The sequence below is a fragment of the Aphelocoma coerulescens genome, chromosome 10, assembly GCF_041296385.1.
Source record: "Aphelocoma coerulescens isolate FSJ_1873_10779 chromosome 10, UR_Acoe_1.0, whole genome shotgun sequence".
Classification (NCBI taxonomy): Eukaryota; Metazoa; Chordata; class Aves; order Passeriformes; family Corvidae; genus Aphelocoma; species Aphelocoma coerulescens.
In genome coordinates this window covers 5,899,710-5,920,361 of record NC_091024.1, presented here as the reverse complement: position 1 = coordinate 5,920,361, position 20,652 = coordinate 5,899,710, and the positions used below count along the sequence as shown (strand labels likewise).

At 46.6% G+C, this 20,652-nt stretch overlaps 1 protein-coding gene across 7 annotated transcripts in view; it reads right to left on the bottom strand.

Moving 5' to 3' along the window:
* Positions 1-15,942: 15,942 nt before the first annotated feature.
* Positions 15,943-20,652, bottom strand: part of NTRK3 (neurotrophic receptor tyrosine kinase 3) — a 205,885-nt gene continuing 201,175 nt past the window's right edge. For 6 of the 7 annotated variants that reach the window (XM_069025897.1, XM_069025898.1, XM_069025899.1 and 3 more), the window contains 2 exons: positions 20,030-20,188; positions 15,943-16,444 (listed from right to left, as the gene is read on the bottom strand). In XM_069025897.1, the coding sequence (XP_068881998.1) occupies positions 16,259-16,444; positions 20,030-20,188 (345 nt within the window). In that variant the 3' untranslated portion in view covers positions 15,943-16,258. The remainder of the gene's footprint in view (positions 16,445-20,029; positions 20,189-20,652) is intronic. The other variant, XM_069025901.1, reaches the window with a different exon arrangement.

Below are 20,652 nucleotides of genomic sequence, written 5' to 3'. Positions count from 1 at the left end.
ACCACCTTATTTTGGGTAGGCAAAGGCAAAGAGCAACAGGTATTGGGAAGGGGCAGAACAGGGTGGCTCCAAGGGAAGTTGGTCAAACTGTGATTTTCTTTTTTTTTATTGCATTTTTAATTAATTTCAAAATGTCTTTATCACATGAATGCCTTAAATCAATAATAAAAGGGAACCATATCCATCAGAGCTCATGTGGCAAACCATCAGCTGCTGGTTTATTATTCTAATGCTGAGAAAGACAAGGGAGCTGTGTTTGATGAGGGGTGAGGTAAGGCCTGGTTTGGGACCACAGAAAGCAGCAGGAATGAATAACCAGTGCAGCATTTACAGGAAAGAGGTCAAATTCCTGTTGAACAAGAGCAGGAGAAGGCAGAAGAATGGTGGGTTGGAGTGGGGGGGGTGTGTGTGTGCACAGGGTAGGGTGGGGTGTCACACTGGGAGGCTGCTGGTGAGAAAGTGGGTGTCTGCTGGATTGGGGGTGGGATGTGTTGACTTTTGGGAGGAAAAGTGGATTTGGCTATGACCAAAGTCCGTTTTTGTGCTCGCCCACATGAGGAGAGCACACGCCTCTAACTTCCACAGGGGAGAAAAAAGTCCCTTAGGAAAAAAAACAAACAAACAAAATGAAACAAAAAAATAACTTAAAAAAAGCCCAAACTCAGAAGGCAAAATCTGTTGGAGATACTGGAAAGCTGCATGGTTGAAGCTGTGAATGAAGCAAGAGACTCCTCACCAGGCAATATGGGAACTCCCATTTGGGACCAGGTTTTACAATTTTTCCCTCGTGGGCAGAAATTGAATGCTTCTGTCTTTGCCTGCCAAAAATAATAGTTGAAAAAAAAAAGTGGTCTTGCTGCTGCAGGAAGAGCCAAACATTTCCCTCGTGGGCTGTCTGAAGGAACAGTTGTGAAAACACCAGGTTTCACTGTAAAGGTGGGATTTCTCAACGGTGAGGAGCTGCAAATGAGGCATGTTGCAGGGTCCATATGGAGTTGCCAGTAGGAACTCAGTACCAGGCTCTTGGAAGCATTTCAGAAGAGGCTTTCAGGAAACAGCAGAAAAGCAGTTCAAATGACTGGCTCTCAGTGATACATAATGCTGTAAAAATAGCATGTGAGCATCTTCTGTTACCTGGGCACTGGTACCCAGATCCTGACGAGTGATTTCTCTGGCATCCATTCTCCCTGCCTTGACTTTAACGGGTTGTGCAGATTATTTTATGATCAATAAATATCCAGGCAGACACTGTGAAATTCCAATCAGAAAAATTTACAACATTAAGGCAGATATTGTATAGCAGGATATAAATAAATAGAAATTGTCAGTCAAATTTCTGGCAGCTGGAGTCTGGTGTCAGTCGCAGTAAATTAAGTGTTACTTCACAAATCATCTTTATAGTTTTTTACAGTAAGTGTATCTGTGCAAAGAGGGGGGTTATCCAGCTTGCAGTGGTAAATATCCTCTGGTTCCTGTGATTTCAGCATGAAGCCTGGAATCAAGGGGAAGCAAGTGACAGCAGTGGATTTTGCTATAATCCTTAGTCTTGTTCCCAACCCCAAGATTGGAGTGGAGTTTGGGTGCTGAGCAATCCAAGCAGCAACAAGCCAACAACATGACAAGAGACTGGATCCTTTTAAGCCAAGGGGGGATTCCTGCACTGTGGGAGGGCTGGTTGATGTAACTGTGCAGAGACCCACTGACAGGGGACAAGGAGGATGGACTCCTGTTGTGTCTACTGGGATGAAGGGAGCTGTGATTGGTGTAGGCTGTGCCTGGAGATAGATGGGAAGGATGACTCGGATCAGTATGGAGATCTTTATTTACTGCAGTTGGAACAACATTTTACCTACAGATTATTACCTTTTGTCAACAACTCTTTCACTTGCTGGCCTGACCAGCAACATAACATTCCTAAAGCGTCATGTGAAGGTTTCTGTACTGTTGGGATGGCTGAAAACTGCATCAGACTTCTATGAATTAAAGCTGAATATTCAGCATGGAACAAAGAGGAGAGGAGGACCTGCTGGTGGTAGTTTTGTACTTTATTTGAGAAGAGAGAGCTACATAAACTATGTCAGGAGGGTACAGGTCTACACACAGTTTCATCAATCAATAAATGGAGTTGTTAACATAACACTGAGGATATGATACTTTGAAGAAGACATAGACACATGACCAAGGAGTATTTACAGCTCTAACATACAATATATTTATACTTGAGAGAGAGATTCGTGTGCATCTGTGCACACAGGTACCGCCGTGCACACACGGTGCACGCACGCGTAAATAGGTATAAAAGGCTTTAAAAAAAACCTTACGTAATTCAAGAAATGAGTCTGCCTGTCGTTTGCAGCAACTGACTGTTTTCAAGGTGGAAATGGTTCCAGTTTGTGGTGGTCTGGAGTGGAGGTTTCGTTTTGAAATCTCTGTTCTCCATCGGTCATTGGCTGAACCTGAAGCAGGTGTCCGGTGCGTGGAACGCTGGGGTGGGGTGGTGACAGGGGATGTGTGAGGTGAATGACAGGGAGGGCAGTGGAGTTATGGGAAAGAGGGGATGCACAGCCTCTGGGGCTGGGGCAGTAACACGGAGATGAAAAAAATGACCTTTGGTGATGCCATTAAATCATCCTTTATACTAAACATAAATTATCGACACAGTTTTAAAAAAATAATTTTCTGTTTCATTTCAAGGCTGGGGAGAGGGGAAGGGCCAAAGCAGGGCAGGAAGGAAGGGAAGGCTGGGGAGGGTAAATACCTCAGCACTTTAACAGGTCCCTGGACCTCACTGCAAATTCTTAATTTAAAAACTCCACATGTAAGTGTGACTAACGCTGTATCAGTCATCCCCTTCCAGGGTAGCAGCGCGCTCGATGCACACAGTGTGGTGGGTAGGGGACAAACAGGGACCCCACGTTGGCCAAAACTCAGATCAGAGTTCCTCATCCTCTGAGTTGGAGCCAGTGGAAGTGGGGTGGGCAGGCGGAGATCGCAACCTCCTTGCTCTCACCAGATTCTCACTTAAGGGGTAACCTGCCTTGTTCCCAGCAGGGGAAAATGGTGAATTTTGGTTTGAAGAAGGGGAGACTGCGGTTTGGAGAAGGTTGAGAACCATCAATTCAGTTGCAAAATGGCAAATTGGATTCAGAAGATGCAAAAGAAGCTCCAGACTAAGCAAACGTGGATCGGTGCATAGTATAGAAAAAAGTCTGCCAAACAAAAGAAATCAATTCAGCATACATCACCAGAGGATTTGTTTTCTGCTCGTGCAGACTTTCTGTGACATTAGCAGAGATTAAAATAAGCTGTTTTAAATAATAGTAACAGCACAAATGCCACCAAAATGTCTTTCCTCTGAGCTGTAGCTCCATCCTCCTCTCAGCACCAACTCGCCTGCCACAGAGAGCTGTGGAGCAGCACCTTCTGGGGGCCAAGCCTGCCTGCACTGTTGAAGGGCAGTTCAGCTGGGAGAAGGAGGAGTTTCCTGGAAATTAAGTCTACCCTTGCAGATTTCTGGGAGGTGCATGGGGGATTTTTGAGGCCAGCACAGGAAATCGGGGTGATTTTTCTGCCTGAGCCATCACACTGCCACTCAAACCACTGATAAACAGCACTGTATCAACACACAAATTTTGGAGAAATTACCACAGCCGAGTGCACAGTGGAGCCCCTAAAAACGTTCCCAAACACAGCCTGAAGACCCCAAGACAGCCTTCACCCAAGAAAGTTGTGTATCCTCAGTCTTTACCTGGGGAAACCTTGCCTCCTTGCCTGATCCAGAAGATTCAGAGGGAGTTGCAACACTCATGGAAAGCTAAATAAATGTTGATCACTTGCCTGCCCAAAAATACTTCATTTCTCTTGAAATAACTTATGTAAAACAGCACTTCATTAAGACAAGGTGGGGGAGGGGGAGGTAATTTAGTATAGTTATTTATTTATTTTTTGTTCTGCTTTAAGCCTATCTATGTAAAGCTCTCATGCAAAAAATTGCCTTCCAGTTTAGCTGAAAAATTAATGGACATTTCTGGAAAAAAAAAGAATAGAAAACCTAAAAAAAAAGCCAATTCTCCTTCACACAAGGAATTAGCTGGTTGTGGGGGTTGAACAGGAGGAGGATTGAGGGGAACTAAAACAATTTAGACTGTTAGTACTGAAACCAGAGCTGTCAGACAGCAAAATAAATGCAGGGAAAGTTATGGTGTTTGTCAGGTGTGAAGCAGAGAATGTGGGCCTGGAAGAAGCCCAGCAGAACTGAAGGTTTGGAGAAACCTTCAGGACTCATTCAGATGGGCACACATCATTCTGTAGGGGCTCTTTCCTCGCATGTACAGTTCTTCCCCAACCAGGGCTCTCTTCTGCTTCACTGCAGCTCCTATCTGACTTTCACCACCCTCATGATCACTGACCCTTCACCGGGAATCCAGTCCTTGTCCATTTCCCTCCTCTCCCTGTGTCCCAGTAGGCTCCTTTGATCCCTCCTCTTAGCATCATTTGTTCTCTAAGCCCCTTCTTCAATCATCTTTGCCATCCCCTGCAAGCTCATCCGTTCTGCCTTCCAGACAGCCCTAAGCATCAGAAGTCTGGCCTTAATTCCTCACTTTCAGAAGTGCTACTTACGAGTTTTGAAGTCTTGTGTCTCAGACTCTCTCTTGTCTCCCAGTCCTCTCTGAGTGTCCATCCACACGTCCCATTGTAGTAACTTCCAGTCACAGCTGGGGAGTGTGTGGGAGGTGGGATACGGAGGAAACTGCTTCTAGAAAGCAGCATATGTTGAGTGGGGGGAGTAACCCAACTTTCTGGCCTACTTTTCCAGCTTTTCTTCTTCACATTAAATTTTTCAGGGATGTAGTGAGCCTGCATGCTCCTGCCCAACTGCTTCTTGCCTCAATGAATAGGAGATGTTCAACCCTAATTCGAGGGTTTATTTTCCTTAGTATGATCCAGGAATACCTGTGGGATGAAATCCCAAATACACTGGCTGAGCAAGATGAGCACTGAGACACTTGCCTTTTTTTCTCTGTGAGATAAGACTGCTTCTCCATTTGGGGCCTTGCCTGGTGCCTGCATGGCTCTTCATCTTTGTCTGACTCTTCAAGGCTGGAGTGAACAGGGCTTTGAGCAACCTGGTCAGATGGAAAATGTCCCTGCCCATGGTAGGGGAGTTGAAACAAGGTGATTTTTAAGGTCTCTTCCAACCAAAACCATTCTATGACTCTGTGATTCTGGCAACCCTCCACTACACAGTAATGTGGCTTCTTTTTTTTTCTTTTTCTTTTTCTTTTTTTTTTTTTTTTTTTTTTGTGGATTAATGTGAAAATAACTTTCAGCGGCCACAGTGTCATTTATATGTCCCTTACTTGCAATTTTCCAAGAGATTTGTCTGTTTACCCTTTACCAACAGTAAATGTAATTGATGGCTGAAATCTGAATCACATGATGCTTCCAATAAAATAAGGATTCTGTTTCTAAAGGGCTACCAGTGTAATATCTCTCCATTTGTCAAATTGTCCCAATGGACAAGAAGATAAGAACCTTTCACAACCTAAATTAGAGATGGAGCCTTCATAGGTTGAACACCAGTGCAGGAAGAAGCGGGGCAGAGAGTTTAATTCTGAAGGAATAAATGGTTCTCTCTTGCATCGGAAAGATTGGTTTGTGTTTTAAACCATCCCTCCTCCATCACTTGAAAACAAGACACCAGATAGTGATTTCGCACTAGAAAAGACATGGGAGGAACGAAAGAAGGGTGAGACGGCAGCTCCCTGGGCAGTGTGGGCATGATTCCCTCCAAAGTGGGGTTCCTTCATCAAAGGCGGGGCTCCTCCTCCGGCGGCGGCCGGAGCGCCGGGCCGGGACCGGAGCGGGCGGTGCCGCTGTCCGCGGTGCTGATCCGCAGGGACGCGGCTCACGGCGTCTGTCCGTCCGCTGAAATCCCCGTCTTACCGAGAGAATGGGCACGGAACTGTTTCAGGCTCTTTGTGAACACTACTTGCACCAATTAGGGGTTGTATTTAAAAAAAATAAAGAAAAAATTAAAAGGAGGGGCACATCAGGCACTTGCTGCTGAAAAGTGTTGGGCTATAAAGTTGTTGTATCATCCAGCAGGATCTGGTCTCTCTCATCCTCTCCCAAATCTGCCTCTTAATTTCAGTTCCCAGGAAGGCCATAAGCCAGGATTTGTTCTGTATCAGCAGGAGAAGGAGAAAAAGGAAATTAAAAGTGAGAGGAGGTTTGTAGGATATAGAGCTGCTCTTGTCCTGGTGGCCGATGTTCTTGGTTGCCAGGGTGAATATTCTGAGTCTTTTCTCATGGACACCAGTGGATTTTCTTGTATTATAAACCAACCACTGTCTTCTCTGATGTAATGTTTGTTGGTTTGTTTTATTTTTCTCTTGTAGCATTTCTCTTTCTCTCTCCTGCCATTCTGTTCCTAACATCTGTTCAGTGCCTCCCAGTATCTATAGCCCTTACTGACTTCAAAGGTGTGGGTCTTCAATGCCTTCAGCATTTATTCCGGAGTTGCACAAGGAGGTTCAGTTTCACAGGAACAACAATTCAGTCTCTTGCTGGTTTCTATTGTTTCAATCTAGCTACATAAGAATGAGGGTGGACTGGAACAGGTCACAGCCGGAATCAATCCCAACCATCTCTCCAGCAATCAGAACAACCTGCTGGGAGCTGAGTAACAGCTGAATTCTTGGTGAGAGAAATTATAGGCATAAAAACAAAATCAAATATACTCTTGTGCTCATTCAACATTTCAAGGCATATTTATAGGTACTGCTGTATGGCATCTTAAATATTGGAGTTTAAAAAGAAACTGGATTGCTGCTGTTGGGGAAAATAATTTTTCTGTTCTGTCACTTTCACTATCTCTGCCCCTGATGAAAAAGGGAGAGAAAGGCACTGAATTACACACCCATTCAGCCCCTGTCATCACTTCTTTGGGCTGTTTGGGTAGCCCTGGGAAGGATCTGTGTGAGATAAGGAGGTCTGAAGGTCATCTGAAGGTCATTCCTCAGAACTGGAGTAGGAACAAGAGAGCCAGGCAGGAATCTGCTCAACAAAAGCTGGGGATTTCTTCCTGTATGAAGCTGGCAATGGCTAAGTAGGTGAACAGATGACTTTGCAGTCTAGGTCCTAGCTGAGTCCCTTCCTTAAGCTGCTCCACTGTATTCTACTGCCCCTGCACCCAAGTCTTGCTGTCACTGGGAGGAAAAGCTGAAATTTTACCACTGATGAAAATCCCTGCTTAAGGGAGATATTTCCACCTTATTTCTTCACTTTTCCTTTCAAGAAGACAATACTTGAGAATTTCTTAGATTTTAAGAGGGAGAATATCCTTCAAAAAAATTCCCAGGATCACTGAAAAATGGATCTCCATTCATTACAGAGAAGTGAGGCAGAGAGCTACAGCTGCCAAGGCTGTACTCGTAATAGTCTGTGAGAAAAAGCACTGAGCAGCTAAGAGTATTTGTCTTGGGAACTGTAGCCATTGAACCTTGGGTAGGAACCAAGCTAAATCAGCAAACTTGCTGTTGGTCCAGGATCAGAATGAGCTAAAACTCCTCTGTCGCATGCCTGAGACTCAATTACTGTGTAATCTCTGTGGCATAGACATCTAGGAACCTCTGTGGATAGCAGATGGCTGCTGAATGGTGAGAGCAGATGACAGATTCTGGGCAGGGCTAAACCAGAAGACCTCAAATCCTGATTACAAAAGTCAGTTCTTGAGGGTAAATCAAACCAGGCACCTGAGCAGGAGGGAGTCATGCAGCACTGCACAAAGCCAGCACACTACCAGACATGGGAGGGCTCTTGTAAAAAGCTCCACCTCTCCTCCCCAACACACATTCACACACGCTGCCACATACAGCAAAAAATATCAAGGTTATGTGTTTCCTGAAATACGGTTGGCTGAATAAATACACTTACAGAGAACTCTTTGTAAAACAATAGCAGAATGAGTAACAGTGCATCGCTGCCATGGGAAATAAAAAGAAAAGTAACCCAACTGCAATTCAGCCAGAATCATTCCAAACCCCAAAGGTTGGCCTCTTTTTTTTTTTTCTTTAATGTGTCTGACATTTTATGGCATCAATAATGCAAACAAAGAGGAAATCATATTTGCAGAACACTAATGCACGGATGTCTAAAGCGAAATACAATACTGATTACTTTTTAAATGAAGCCACCAGGTTTTGATGTGCTGTGGTGGTTAAATTGGTCCATCAAATTCCTTCCAAAGCAAATTCCAGTCCAAAGCAAGAGCTTGACCTTTTCTACAACCTTGGGTAGCCTTTTCAGCTGTGTTCTGATTGGGGGTAATAAATGTTAGTTTGAAGGAATCTTCTTGATGGGTCGAATTACAGAAATGTCACAATTCCTTCTGAAGATGAGGGGAAACTGAAGATATGTCACCTCTTCACAGGCTGTCCAAAACCTTTGGCAAATATAATGGTAAGACTACTATGAAGAGCTGTGGATGAGAGGATGGATGGGCTCTGAAAGAGATTTCTAGAAGTACTCTTGAGATTTTGCCCTTAGGGCTAGTGGTTTATCTCTGCAGCACCTGATAGCTTTTCTCTTGCCTAGAACATCCTGCAGACTGCATAGCAATGTCTGAGTAGGAAAATAAGTGCATGAATAAGCAGGTGTGGCAAAAACACACAAAGAAACCTTCCCTTCCTTTTCCATTTTTTCATGCTAGTGGTTTTTTCACAAAGTGCATCTGAGAGATGCATCTTAAGAACCACAGACAGGATTGTCTCTGCCAGCACAAAAGTGAAGAAGCTGTTGTGGTCCTGTGTGGGAAATCCCACTGCTCAATCTCCTCTTACAGCAAAAGACAGAAGGGCTCGGGTTCAGGCCTGTGCTTTTCAACTTATCAGCAGGAGCATTCAGTTCAGGAGACAAGAGACTTCTTTTGCAATGTCCTCTGACTTGCACTGAGTTAACTGTGTGAATTTCTTTAATTCATGCAGTTTTAGTTTGGTAGGCAGTGCTCATTGTGTGCCTGTGTGCTGGTGAGTAGGACTGGATGCCACCATCTCACATCAGCTGTGAGTTTGTCTGCCATTTAGATCACATCTGATCAGAGCTTTGTGTGTGGGGATTGTATGTCTTGGAGTTAATCAGTGCAAGCAGCTAATTGCCATTAGTTAACTAGTGCCTTTTAATTAGGACTGCACTGCTGGCTGGATACATGAAGGGAGCTGTTTTTCACTGGCAAAAATTTCAGCCTTGTGATGTAAACCTCTTTGGGGAATTAAAAGGAAAAAATATAGGCTGGAGCTATTGTCACTTTAGCACGGCAGAAAATCAGTTTCAGCAGAACTGGCCTGGATGAGGTTGGAGTCACGCTTTGCTGGGGTCAAAAATGATAGCAGCTGCTCCCCGACCCTTTCTCCTGTGCAGAAGGGTGGGACACTGTGGGCTTCAGCTGGGATTTACAGGAGATACCCCACATGCATTACAATGAGCTTTGCTGTAAAATTCACTGCACAGAGGTTAATCTAGATGTCAACACTGCCTGACAGCACTGAAATTACTCCGGGGCAGTGCTCCTTCTGAAGTCTTAATATAACAGTCAATTCCATCCTGCCTGCAGGAAATGAAAGTTTTCTGCTTTGTGTGCGGAATCATCCGGCGCCAATTTTCTCACTGTTTGAAGTCCAAACTGTTTGTGGTCTTGGGATTCACCTCACATTAAGACTTTCACTTCATTTAAAAACTCTGCTAGTCAAGTCCTGGGAAGTGCAAGGACAGGAGCTGCACAGGGAGAAAAAGAAGAGGGCATGGAGGGAGAAATCTGATCTCACCTACCACAGTGAAATCAAACAGCTTCACCTGTGCTCCACACTCTGCAAAGGGAGTGAATGCAGAAACTCAGTTATCTGAGTATCAAGCAGCAAAGACTGGAGAGGCTGGAAGCCAGCAGAGAGGGAGAGAAAGCATGCAAGAAGAGACTTGGACCTCCCAGAGGTATGATTTCTTTAGAGGTATTTCAGCCCTTCCCTGCTGGGACCTTGTCCTAAGCAGCCAGTAGTTCAGCAATTCAACTCCCCCTCAGAACAAAACTGTTCCAGTTTTCAGCAGTGGGATCAGTCAGTTGTGTTGGGAGGGAGAGCAGTTCCTATGGAGGATTCCTGACAGTGTGGGGAAGTGATGGTTAGATTTGTCATGCTTCTTTTCACCTTGCAGAGATGCAAAAACTGTGGGACGTGCAGAAGGGAGGAGGAACCAATGGTCATTCTTTTAGTCAGAAAAGAGCTGTCAGTTTGTGTCCATGAGAAACTCAAGCCACCAACATGAAACCAACCTACCAGCTTAACCCTTAGGGAAAGCTGTAATATTTTGTCTTTCCTTCTCTTTGGTCTCTTATCTCTTTCCTCAGCTCAGTTTTTCAAAATTGCAAGCAATAGGACTCCAATCATTTCTCTCAGGGAGTGGTTTCATGGCTCAGTGTTGCATTGGAAAGGAATAAGAGGCACAGGAGAGATGGAATGCTCCTCCATTCCTCCCAGAGCAGCAACTGACATCTCTGCCTGTGTCATTTATGACACTGCCAGCCAGAACAGATGTTTTGAAAACATCTACTTTCTCCAGGCTTGAAACTCAATATCTCTACTTTCAAGGACAGCAGCAAAGGGAAAAGAATTTTTAGGATTTAGCAGCTGTTTAAACATTAAATGGGTACTGATGTAAGAGACGCCTTGGTGCAGGAGTGGAGAAGGTACCTGAGGGTTAAGCAAGTCTATCCACTCCTGAAAAGCAGTTCTGAGAGGGGAATTTTCTCTTCCCCTATTTTTGGTACTCATTTGGAGACAGCACCATTATGCCAAGGCTCCATGATCCCACCATCCATCAGAAAGCCACTGAACGTGAATGGAGAACAAAACTTTTGGCTTGAGCCTGTGAGTCTCATAGCAGAGGAGCCCTGTAAATGCCCAGATCCTTCCAGCTATCAGAGGAGCCACCACAGCGTGGAATCACAGCCAGGATCTCCTTTATTCCATTTGCTTATTCTCATCATTGCCTTACAACCAGAGAACACACCTAGAGCTGTTATGAAAACGTTGGGTAGAAGCCATGGCTGTAGTGCTTCAGCTGATTCCTGGCCAGATCAGGAAAGGATATAGATACTCCCTGGGGAGGGAGGAAATTAGAAAGATTTAAAAAAAAAAAAAACTTCTTAAGATGCTGAACAAAATAGTGTCTTCACACAGACTGGCACATGACTGAATGCTGATTGGGTGTTCAGAACTACCTCTGGGTTTGGGTGCTTGTGGTGACCATGTCTGCATTCTTCAGTCCATATTCTGAGCTCAAGGAAACCTGTACATCTGAGTTCTGGGAAGTAAGAGCCTTTCACAAGAAAGGAAACAGCTCATATAGTATTATACTTCTCTCTGTGCCCCTGAAAAAGCATAACTTTTCAGACCTTCTTTTAGTTGCATTTTCTTATAGGAAAAAAAAAATCATAGAAAAGCACAAAACCTAGTGATTTTGTTTTGCACCTGCATAAATGGTCCCTTGATTTTATTGGTTCCTGCCTCCTTTTCAAACCAGTATTTGCCCAGCTTCATAGCTAACTTTTCCTGGAGCTGCAGCATGTTGCTATTTTCTTTTGTTTTTGCTTGTATCCATTGTGCTCCTTAAAATTCTACACCACACCCCCCACATCTGTCTTGATTTCCCAACCCAAGATACGCAGTTGTCTTCTAAAACCAGCCTTTCCCTTTCCTTGGCTCTTTTATTCCTCCACATATTTTCTCACCTTTTTCCACCCACTCCTGGGGACAAGCAAACAGCTCAAAGCTAACGATGTCTCTCAAGCAAACAGCCTCTTTAAAGGCATTCCACAGTTTTCATATTTGTCTGGGCAGCACAGTTCCCAGAGTCAGCTGTCTGCAATTCAACACCCTGAAGACCCAAGCATGGGCCTGAAATGAAGCAGCTCAGACTTTTTCACCCCCAGAATCCATGCATTGAGGGACATCTAAATAGACCAGATGGGCAAGTTTTGCAGGAGACAGAATGGACTTTCAGTCTGGCAGATCTCTGCATCTCTTCCCTTTGCTACGTTTCAGCTTCTGTCTTGCAACCTGACAGACTGGGGTGGAAGGAAAAATAATGGCAGGAGAACACAAACCAGGTCACTGATGGGACCCTGAGGCTGGAGCCACATTCACTGCCTGCAGTTTGCAGCCCTGGCAATGCACCAAAATACCACCTCCTGTACCATGCACCAAAATAGCACCTTCACCTCCAAGAAAGCATCATTCAGTGACACCCTTGGGTGACTGAGTTGGTACAAACAATTTTAATCTTTAGGGGGCAGCATGCAGCTGGGGCAGGAAAGACCCTATGGCCCCTTCTCAGCTGTGCTCTGTCTGGTGTTCCTTCCATCTCCCTTTCACAAGTCCCTTGAAAAAACTGCAGATGGAAGAGGCTGGGTGGGGGGAAGGTCTGGCTGGATGTCCTGGGAATTTGGCCTGCCCCAGAGCAGGGTGAGACCTGGGGGTGTTCCCAGGCAGCAGGGATAGCTCTCTGCTCTAAGTAGAGGCAGGGCATAGGGAAGTATCTCTCCTACAAATAAAGAAACATGAGCTCATTTCTCTTTGGCTCCAAACACTCAGATGTTGATATTCCGTGAGAGTTTCCCCCAAAATCTGCTTTTCTTCCCCTCACACATAGCCCCATTGCAGAGCCCTTCTTCCTACAGGGAAGATCACCAGTCCATGCTGATGGGAAGCTCTCTTCTGCTTCAGGAAAGTGCTTCTGGAAATGAGGTCTCAGGGTGTTCACCAGGAATGCAGCACAGCTGCTTTCCCTCTTCCCCTCCAAAACAGTCATGCCAAAAAGGGATGCAGCAGTTTCTCTCATGTCTTTGAACACAAAGCAATCTTCTCCTTGCCCCCAGCAAACCTCCACTCAACAATGACAGGCCGAGGGGGCCAAAGCAGATGTCACACCACAGAACTGCAGCTTATCCAGCTCTTCTGAGCAACAGTTCACAATTAACTCTGACAGCAGGACCTTTCTCCAAGGCAGTCACCACATGTGGTGGGGCTAAGAGCAAAGCAGCCAGAGCCTGAGCATTGGTCTCAGCCACTTCCCATCTTCTGGGGACCCATAAAGTCTCCTCAGAGACCACCTAAGCCTAAACATGCAGCATCGAGGCTCAGTGTCACACTCAGCTCCTGAGCTCACCTCATTGCTGTGGCTGTACAAAGAGGTGGTGAAAGGGACAGGGTGGCGGTGCTGGGGAGGAGGGGAAGGAGGAAAGAAGTGAGGAAGGGAGGATGTATCTGCTGTGCAGAATGGTGACAAGGGAATCTCATCAGCTGGGAACAGAGTGTCTGCAGGTGACTTGATAGTGTAAAAGCCCACGACATTGGCCAAAACAGAAATGAGGACGTGAGAGTGAGAGAGAGGAGTGGACAAAATTGTGGCCTTGCACAACCTGGCACAGTGCCTGGGAGCCACAAGAGCAAGAAGCCACTTGGGGTAGGAGATAGGCAGACCTAGGAGAGGGTTTTCTTCTGGAAATGCTGGGCAATTAACAGCCATTGCTTGTTCTCTCCCTGTGCAGAATCTCCAATCCTTTCAACCAAAGCAGCCTGCACAAAAAGAGAGCCAGGCTGGGGCTAGCAACCTTTTAACCAGCCTTTTCCCCTTTCAAAGGTGGACCTAAGTAAGCAGGACATCCTCTCCCAAAAGAGCCAGATCCCGCTGTGGAGAGGCGGCGTGGTACAGTGTTCCTGTGCGTGCACTCCCGGTGCTGGTCCACGCCCTTGGCCGTGACCACGCCATCGGTGGTGATGCTGTGAGCAGCTGGGGCCTGTTCGATGGCAGTCTGTCCCACTGGCATGGGTCTGTCCCACTAGCTCAGATCTCTCTTACAGGCAGAGGAAAGTTATGTTCTTACTGTTATGTGTCTGCTGCCACCCATCATCTCCCACCCCAGGCTCATACTGCTCATTACACAGGCACAGAATAAACCCACGGCTGCTGCTGCCACCACAATCCTCCTTATGTCAGTGTCCCCTGCCTCTGTCTGAAACCATCAGCCAGGTCATGCCAGTGACATGAGTGAGAGGTACTGATTGTCAGGGGACATGGGGGATGGGGAGAGGAGGCAACATCTTCCCTTTCAGTGCAAGCCACAACCAGAGTCACTTATCTCCCCTCTCATCCTGGACATGAATATTACTCTGGCCATGGGGAAGGAGCTAAGATCCCTTCTCTGTCTCCTCTTCCCCCATCTGCATTGCCTTCCACAAGTGCCACATCCGAGCAGGCTATTTTTGTGCTGGCAGTTGTTGCCTTCTCAAAATTGCCTTGACAATGCCTGTGCCGCCCGTTCCCTGCCTCCTGAGAGCAGCTGCCAAGCTGAGGTTCCCCCTCATCCTCCATTATCCATGTGAAAAAAAGGCCCAGAAAGGTTTTGTATTCTCAGCCCAGTGTGGACAGGCAGGATTCAGTGTCTGACTCAACGTTTCCCCAGGTCGGGATTATTTTCCACTCCGGGGAGATCGGCCATAGTGAGGATGATGCTGTCTCTCCCTCCCTGTCCCCACCACCCCCTGTTGCTGCCTGCCAGGCCTTTCTCCTCATTGAGATGCAAGGCTGGCCGCTGCGGCCATCCGCTGAGCCGTCTGCTCCTGAAGGCACCTTCCCCTCCTTCCCCCCTCCTCCCGGGGCTGCCTGTGGAGCTATTCTTCAGCCTCTGCATTTCACAACAGCTCAAAGGCAGATGCATCAATCCTTTCAGGGGATGGGGACGTGAGGAGAATGGCAAGGGAGCTGCAGGCAGGTGTTGGTAGGTTCCCAGCCATCTCACAAGCCTGGTCCCCCTCCCTGTCCCCCGCTGGCTTGTGCCTGAGGCTTGGACTGAGGCATGGGGCAGGAATGGGGAAGGGGAGAGGATGGGGAGGAAGAGCGCTGGGATATGCTGACCCCACAGACGTGCCCAGCAGGGCTGCAGGCATGTTCCCAGCTGTCTGCACCCTGTAGCCTTTCTCCCATGCGGGGAGCAAGGATCCAACCCTGCTCACTAAAAGTTTATACCGGGGGCCAATTTGGCCCTGGTGCAGACAGCTGAGGGAGGCAGAACAACCCCGTGGCCACTAACAGCCACAAGGGTGGGGAGGAGTGGGGTTGTTCCCCCCAAGGTGACGCCTGCGCTGGGTGCCCTGGGTGAGCAGCACTCCTGTCTCACACACTGGAATGGGTTGGGGATGATTCAGGACCGGGTCCCCAGGACCCCCCCCTCGACTCCCACGCGCAGCCACTTTGGTCCCGCTGCTCTCCCAGCACTGGCAGCAGCCGGCACAGGGGCAGAGGGAGGGCTGGGGCAGGAGCCTGCAGTCTGCGGGAGGGCGGCTGCTGCCCGGTGTGTGTTTTACCCGTAGGTGCCACAATCCTTTGACTGTGTGTTCGAAAGCCTTGAGTCTATACATTTAAGAATCAGCAAATTAGAAAAATTGTCCTGAAATGTTGGAGGGAGGAAAAAGGCAGGAAGGCAGAGAGGGATGAGGAGGGACTGAGAGGAAGGGAGGGAAGGGGTTGGTAAAAGAGAGTTCATCCAGGGGCACTGCCCTGGCTTTGTGCCCATCACCTGCGGGCTGGCAAGGAGGGAGGGAGGCAAGGACGAAAAGGGAGGACTGATATCACACATTCAGTGCATATCATACAACCAGGGCAAGGCTTTCTTCCTGGGGCTCCTACCCAGGATGGCATCGCTGCCATAGCCAGTCTAGAGCCCTGCCCAGCAGCCCGAACCATACTCACAGCAGGGTTACAAATCACTGCTTGAATGCTCGGGGGAAAGATACCTTCTCCTTTCTTTCTCTTTTTTTTTTTTTTTTCCTTTTTAATTATATATATATTTTTAAGTACTTTTTCTCCCTTTTTTGTTTCTTTTTTTTTTTTTTTTTATATATATATATATAGTCTCACAATTTTCTGTAACAGCAGCTTCTTTCTGTATTGGTGTGGAAGTTATATATAGAGAGAGATCTATAAATATATATAAGCCAAACTGCCTTACAGGTTGTTGTTCTTGGTGGGATTTTTGACGGTTTGCTTTTCGTTTTGCTTTTTTTTTGTTTTCAGTGTTGTATGTGTAGCAGGCACTTGAGTTTATATGAAGATGTTTGCTTGGGAGCTGAGGGGCAAAGGGGTTGGGAGGGGGAGAAGGAGGGAAGGACGGGAGGAAGGAGCAGGGACTTCCAACAAGTGGCCATTGCTAGCCAAGGATGTCCAGGTAGATTGGTGTGGCCTTGCCCAGAGCGTGAAGGATCTTGTAGATCTCCTTGATGTTGAGCCGTTGCTGAGGTTCCCTCTGCCAGCAGCCCAACATGATGTCGTAAACCTCCTTGGGGCAAACTCGGGGCCTTTCCAAAACTCGGCCTTGGGTAATGCACTCAATGACCTAAAAGAAAGAAAGAAAAGGAACACTGAGCACCAGCTGGGCAGTCTATGGAGGATGTCCTGTCCCTGCTACTGCTTGGCTGATGTGGCAACATTTAGTGAATGGGAGCACTGAGAAGCCAAATCTCAGATCTGCAGATCCTCAAAGCTCACCTGTTTGTTGCTAATGATAATTTTACTGTGAAAAGTTTCTCTCCAGCTACAGTTTTTCAGATCCCAAAACCTTCCCTCTATGACACCTACCTGCCTCAATGCACTCTCCAAAGAGGAGGTCACAAGCAAATGAAATAGATTTTAATTTATGATGTCAGTTTTTCCTGCTAAATGAAGGAAAAAACCTCTTAAAATCCCCAAAGTAAAGTAATATTTTGCACAGCTGAAATTATATTTTTCTTGTCTGAAAACCAAGAGTCCTTTCCATTGCAAAGCCCAGGAGAGGTTTATAAGGAAGAGTTCAGAGCATCTTTTCCTACATATTTCTCCAAGGTCAGATTTGCCTCATTCTGATATAGAAAAGCAACTAAAAGAATGAAATCTCATGTCAAATCACATCTGTGATGGAGAAAAAAAAATAATACAATGCTATCACTCTCTTTTGGGTCAGATCTGTGCTGCTAATGAGAAAAATGTGAGGTCCTGGATAACAGCAAAGTCTCTTCGGAGGGATGCCATTGGAAAAGACTCCCCTAAGGGTCTCTTTGTCTATTGTTTACTGGAGGAATGAATGAAAAGGAAAGGGAAATATGACTTTCCAGAGAGCAGCTATTGCTGCCTGGCCTCCTTGGTTGGGGTTGATGAGTCCCAGCATCGCAGCGTGCGAGTGGCCTGCCACGCTCCGCAGATAAACACCGGTCCCAGGCAGTGTGTTGAGAGAAGCCACCCAGCAAGAGGTGTTTGGAGTTTATCGTTTCTGAATAGCAATGGTCCCAGCATGCAGCTCAAGGGATACTTATCACTTTGCTCTTTGCATATAAATACAGAGGGGAGAGATTAGGACCTGCTGAAAGCGAGGGGAGGAAGACACAGCAGGCAGAGAGCATTGCCACTGAGCTGCTGGCTGCTGACTCGGGGGAGGAGGTGAGTTATGGTTTCTAACATAACTGTGTGAGGAATGAGACAACTCTTTGTAGAAATTAAAACAATTTATTAAAACAGAAAAATTGAAAAATTGCAAAAAAAACTAACAAAATATAAAAATTTGGGATCCAAGTGGCTCAAGGTATGCCCCAGGAGCGCAGGGATTCAGGAACTTAGGCTTAAGGCAGCTCTGAACCTCAGGTAGAGGAAAGAAAAAAAAAAAAACAAAACTTGCAGTCTAGGCTGGTCAAAAAGAAATCTATTTCTAAAAGCCCCTAGAAAGGGGTAGGTTTCTCCAGCACTGCCTTAGCAAGCTGGAGAGGAAGGGAGAATGAGACACGTGTCTTTCTTTTTCTTTCTTTTATAGCTTTTGCTCCGCCCACAGTCCGCCCACAGCCCACCCCTTTGGTTCAAGGTGATTGGTGCTCTCCCTTTGACAGACCATCTCCATCCACCAATGGCTCCTCCTGGTCAGAGGGGTGATATTAGTTGAGATAAGGGTCATGTGCTTATGGGGGGCTGGGCTGTTTGTTGCAACTGGGGTTTTTTAAAATCTGCCTTGAAACCAAGATACAAGTAAAACATAAAAATACATCCAACACATCTTAAAACACTTGTAAAGGTATACAGTAAACACAGGAAGACCATAAAAACTTGATTAGTGTACCTGGACTGATGGATTGATTTTAACATTCAATTTAAAAATATTAAGCTCAAATTAATTAAAGCACTTAATATGCAAAGACCAAGCACAAATAGGGATTTCATGTATGACAACTGGGCATGCACAGGAGCCCTGTGCTGGGCCCTTTCTCTCCAGGGTGAAGGAAAGGCACTAAGAGAAGTCAATGAACTGGCTGAGTGGTGTCCTGCCTCGTTCCTCTGCTCAGAGAGGGTTTCTCCCAGCCTTGGAAAAACCTGCTGAAAATGCTGTGAGGGTATAAGGCCATGCAGGTGGCACAGCAGGGAGTGGGCATCCCAGACTGACCAACACTAACCCCAGCACAAGCTCATTGACCTTCTCTCCATGGGTTCTGCCTCTCCCTGGGGCTCTGGCACTGCTTCTGGGCTGCCACAGGGACTCACTGTGATGCCACACCATCCAGGAGCTGGTGGAGGTGTCAGCCCTCTGCAGCCACACAGGTTCTTCCCATCCCTCCACAAATTGTGAAAAATGAGCCAGGTGAGAGCTCATGTGGCTCCCTCCCACCAGGACACTGTGGTCAGCAGTCAGAAAGCAGTGGATACACCAATAGGGAAGGGAAGGATGAGATTTTATCCCAGGGATGCTAGCAAACCAATACAGCCACATCTGTTCAGATTTTAACCAGCTGTCCCCCCATGATTAAGGGTGGCTATTCTCAGCCCTACTGCCCTGCAAAGGAAACTGAGGCAGAAGGCATGGACAAAGCTGAGCTGTCACACTCCAGCGTGCCCACTGCCCATGTTCAAGCTCCGTGTGCTCATTTGTGTGTGTTTGTATTTACCCTCGCAGGGAAATGCAAGAGCAGCTCATTAAATAGCGTGACAAATAACTTCTGTCGCTGTCGATTCCATTGTTTGTGCCTCTAAAATGTTTGCGTGTGCTACTTTGGGATATACGGTCAGGCCCCATTGAGCACACGAATGGGCAAGTATTAGAGCTGTAAAGCAACACCTTGGATTTGCCATCTCTGCAACTCACTTAATTAAGGGATCTGTATCCAGAAAGCAGAAAATGCACATTTTTCATTACAAAAGGTGAAATTTCTGAAATCCATTAGATACACAGTAGGATAAAAATGTTCAAGGTTCCCACACACTGCTATGTCAATGCATCTTTTTCCTCTTCTATAATACCTCCTGCTATTCCAAGCAAAAATCTTCCAATGATTTTCTGCTGATGTGCCTCAAACCTCAGCAGTGACACCCTGCTAATCCCAGCCAGCCTTCCCTCAACATTTTTACAGTGCAGCCCTGTCCTGGTGGGCTGCAAATTTTGCTAGTCAAAGAAATAAAAAGGGCAAACAAGCTCCATGGCTTCTACCCTCAGTGAACTGGGGAAAACCATGTTATAGATGTCCCAATGGCAAAAACCCCAAGAAAATGTGCCACAAGCAATACATCAGGCTTAAAACAATTTCTCACAAGCTGGTGACTGCAGTAAGAACTTCAGCTACAAAAGGAGAAAGCAAGGGAAATTCAAGGCATGACTTAGATCTCAGCAGTAATTTGGGTATCCCCAGTTCTGGCAGCACCCCGAGAGTTTATGAGATATGACAGATACGTCAGGAACTTAGCAGCAAGGGGCTGAGGATTAGCCAGTACGTGGCTTTGGCAGAGCTCTTTGATTCCTGCAGGTCTCAGTTTTCCCAGCTCTTAAACTGAGATAATGACATTTATCCTATGGCTTCACCAAGGGAGGGCCAAGGAGGGGACCATCCATGTATAAACTGCTTTGCAAACAACCTGGGAAGGAGAGATGGCAAAAAGTACAGTGTTCAGCTGAGGTGTCTCAGCACTGTTGTACCTCTGTGTTTGAGAGCTGGAACCAGGGCTGCTTCCCATACGTGAAGATCTCCCAGAGGATTACCCCGAAGCTCCAGACGTCACTCTCTGTTGTGAATTTCCTGTACATGATGCTCTCTGGAGGCATCCAGCGGATAGGCAGCATGGTGTGTCCCCCAACCTGGGTGAGGACAAAGGCACAGGGAAATCTGAGTGGTGAGAGTCCTAAGGAACAGGGTCACAGAATCAGACCATTGAATTAAACTCCTGGCCCAATGCAGGACACCCCAATAATCACACAACATGCCTGAGAGCATTTTCCAAACACTCCTTGAGCTCTGCCAGGCTTGGAGCTGTGAGCACTTCCCTGGGGAGCCTGTTCTGGTGCCTGGACACCCCATGTCATGTCAGCCCCCACATGATGTGGACAAACTCAGGGCCTCCATGTGAACTACAGCAACAAGGAGCTGTTCCAAAAAGCTGGGCTGGCTCCTGCCCCCGCTACCTCTCCTGGGCTTACCCACCAATCCCCCCTGGTTAACATGACGCATCGGGAGTGAGATGTATTAAAATAAATTACGTCCTCTCCACCCAAAATGGGCTTGTAAGGAAATCAAATGCAAAATGCCAAGGACATACTCCAGC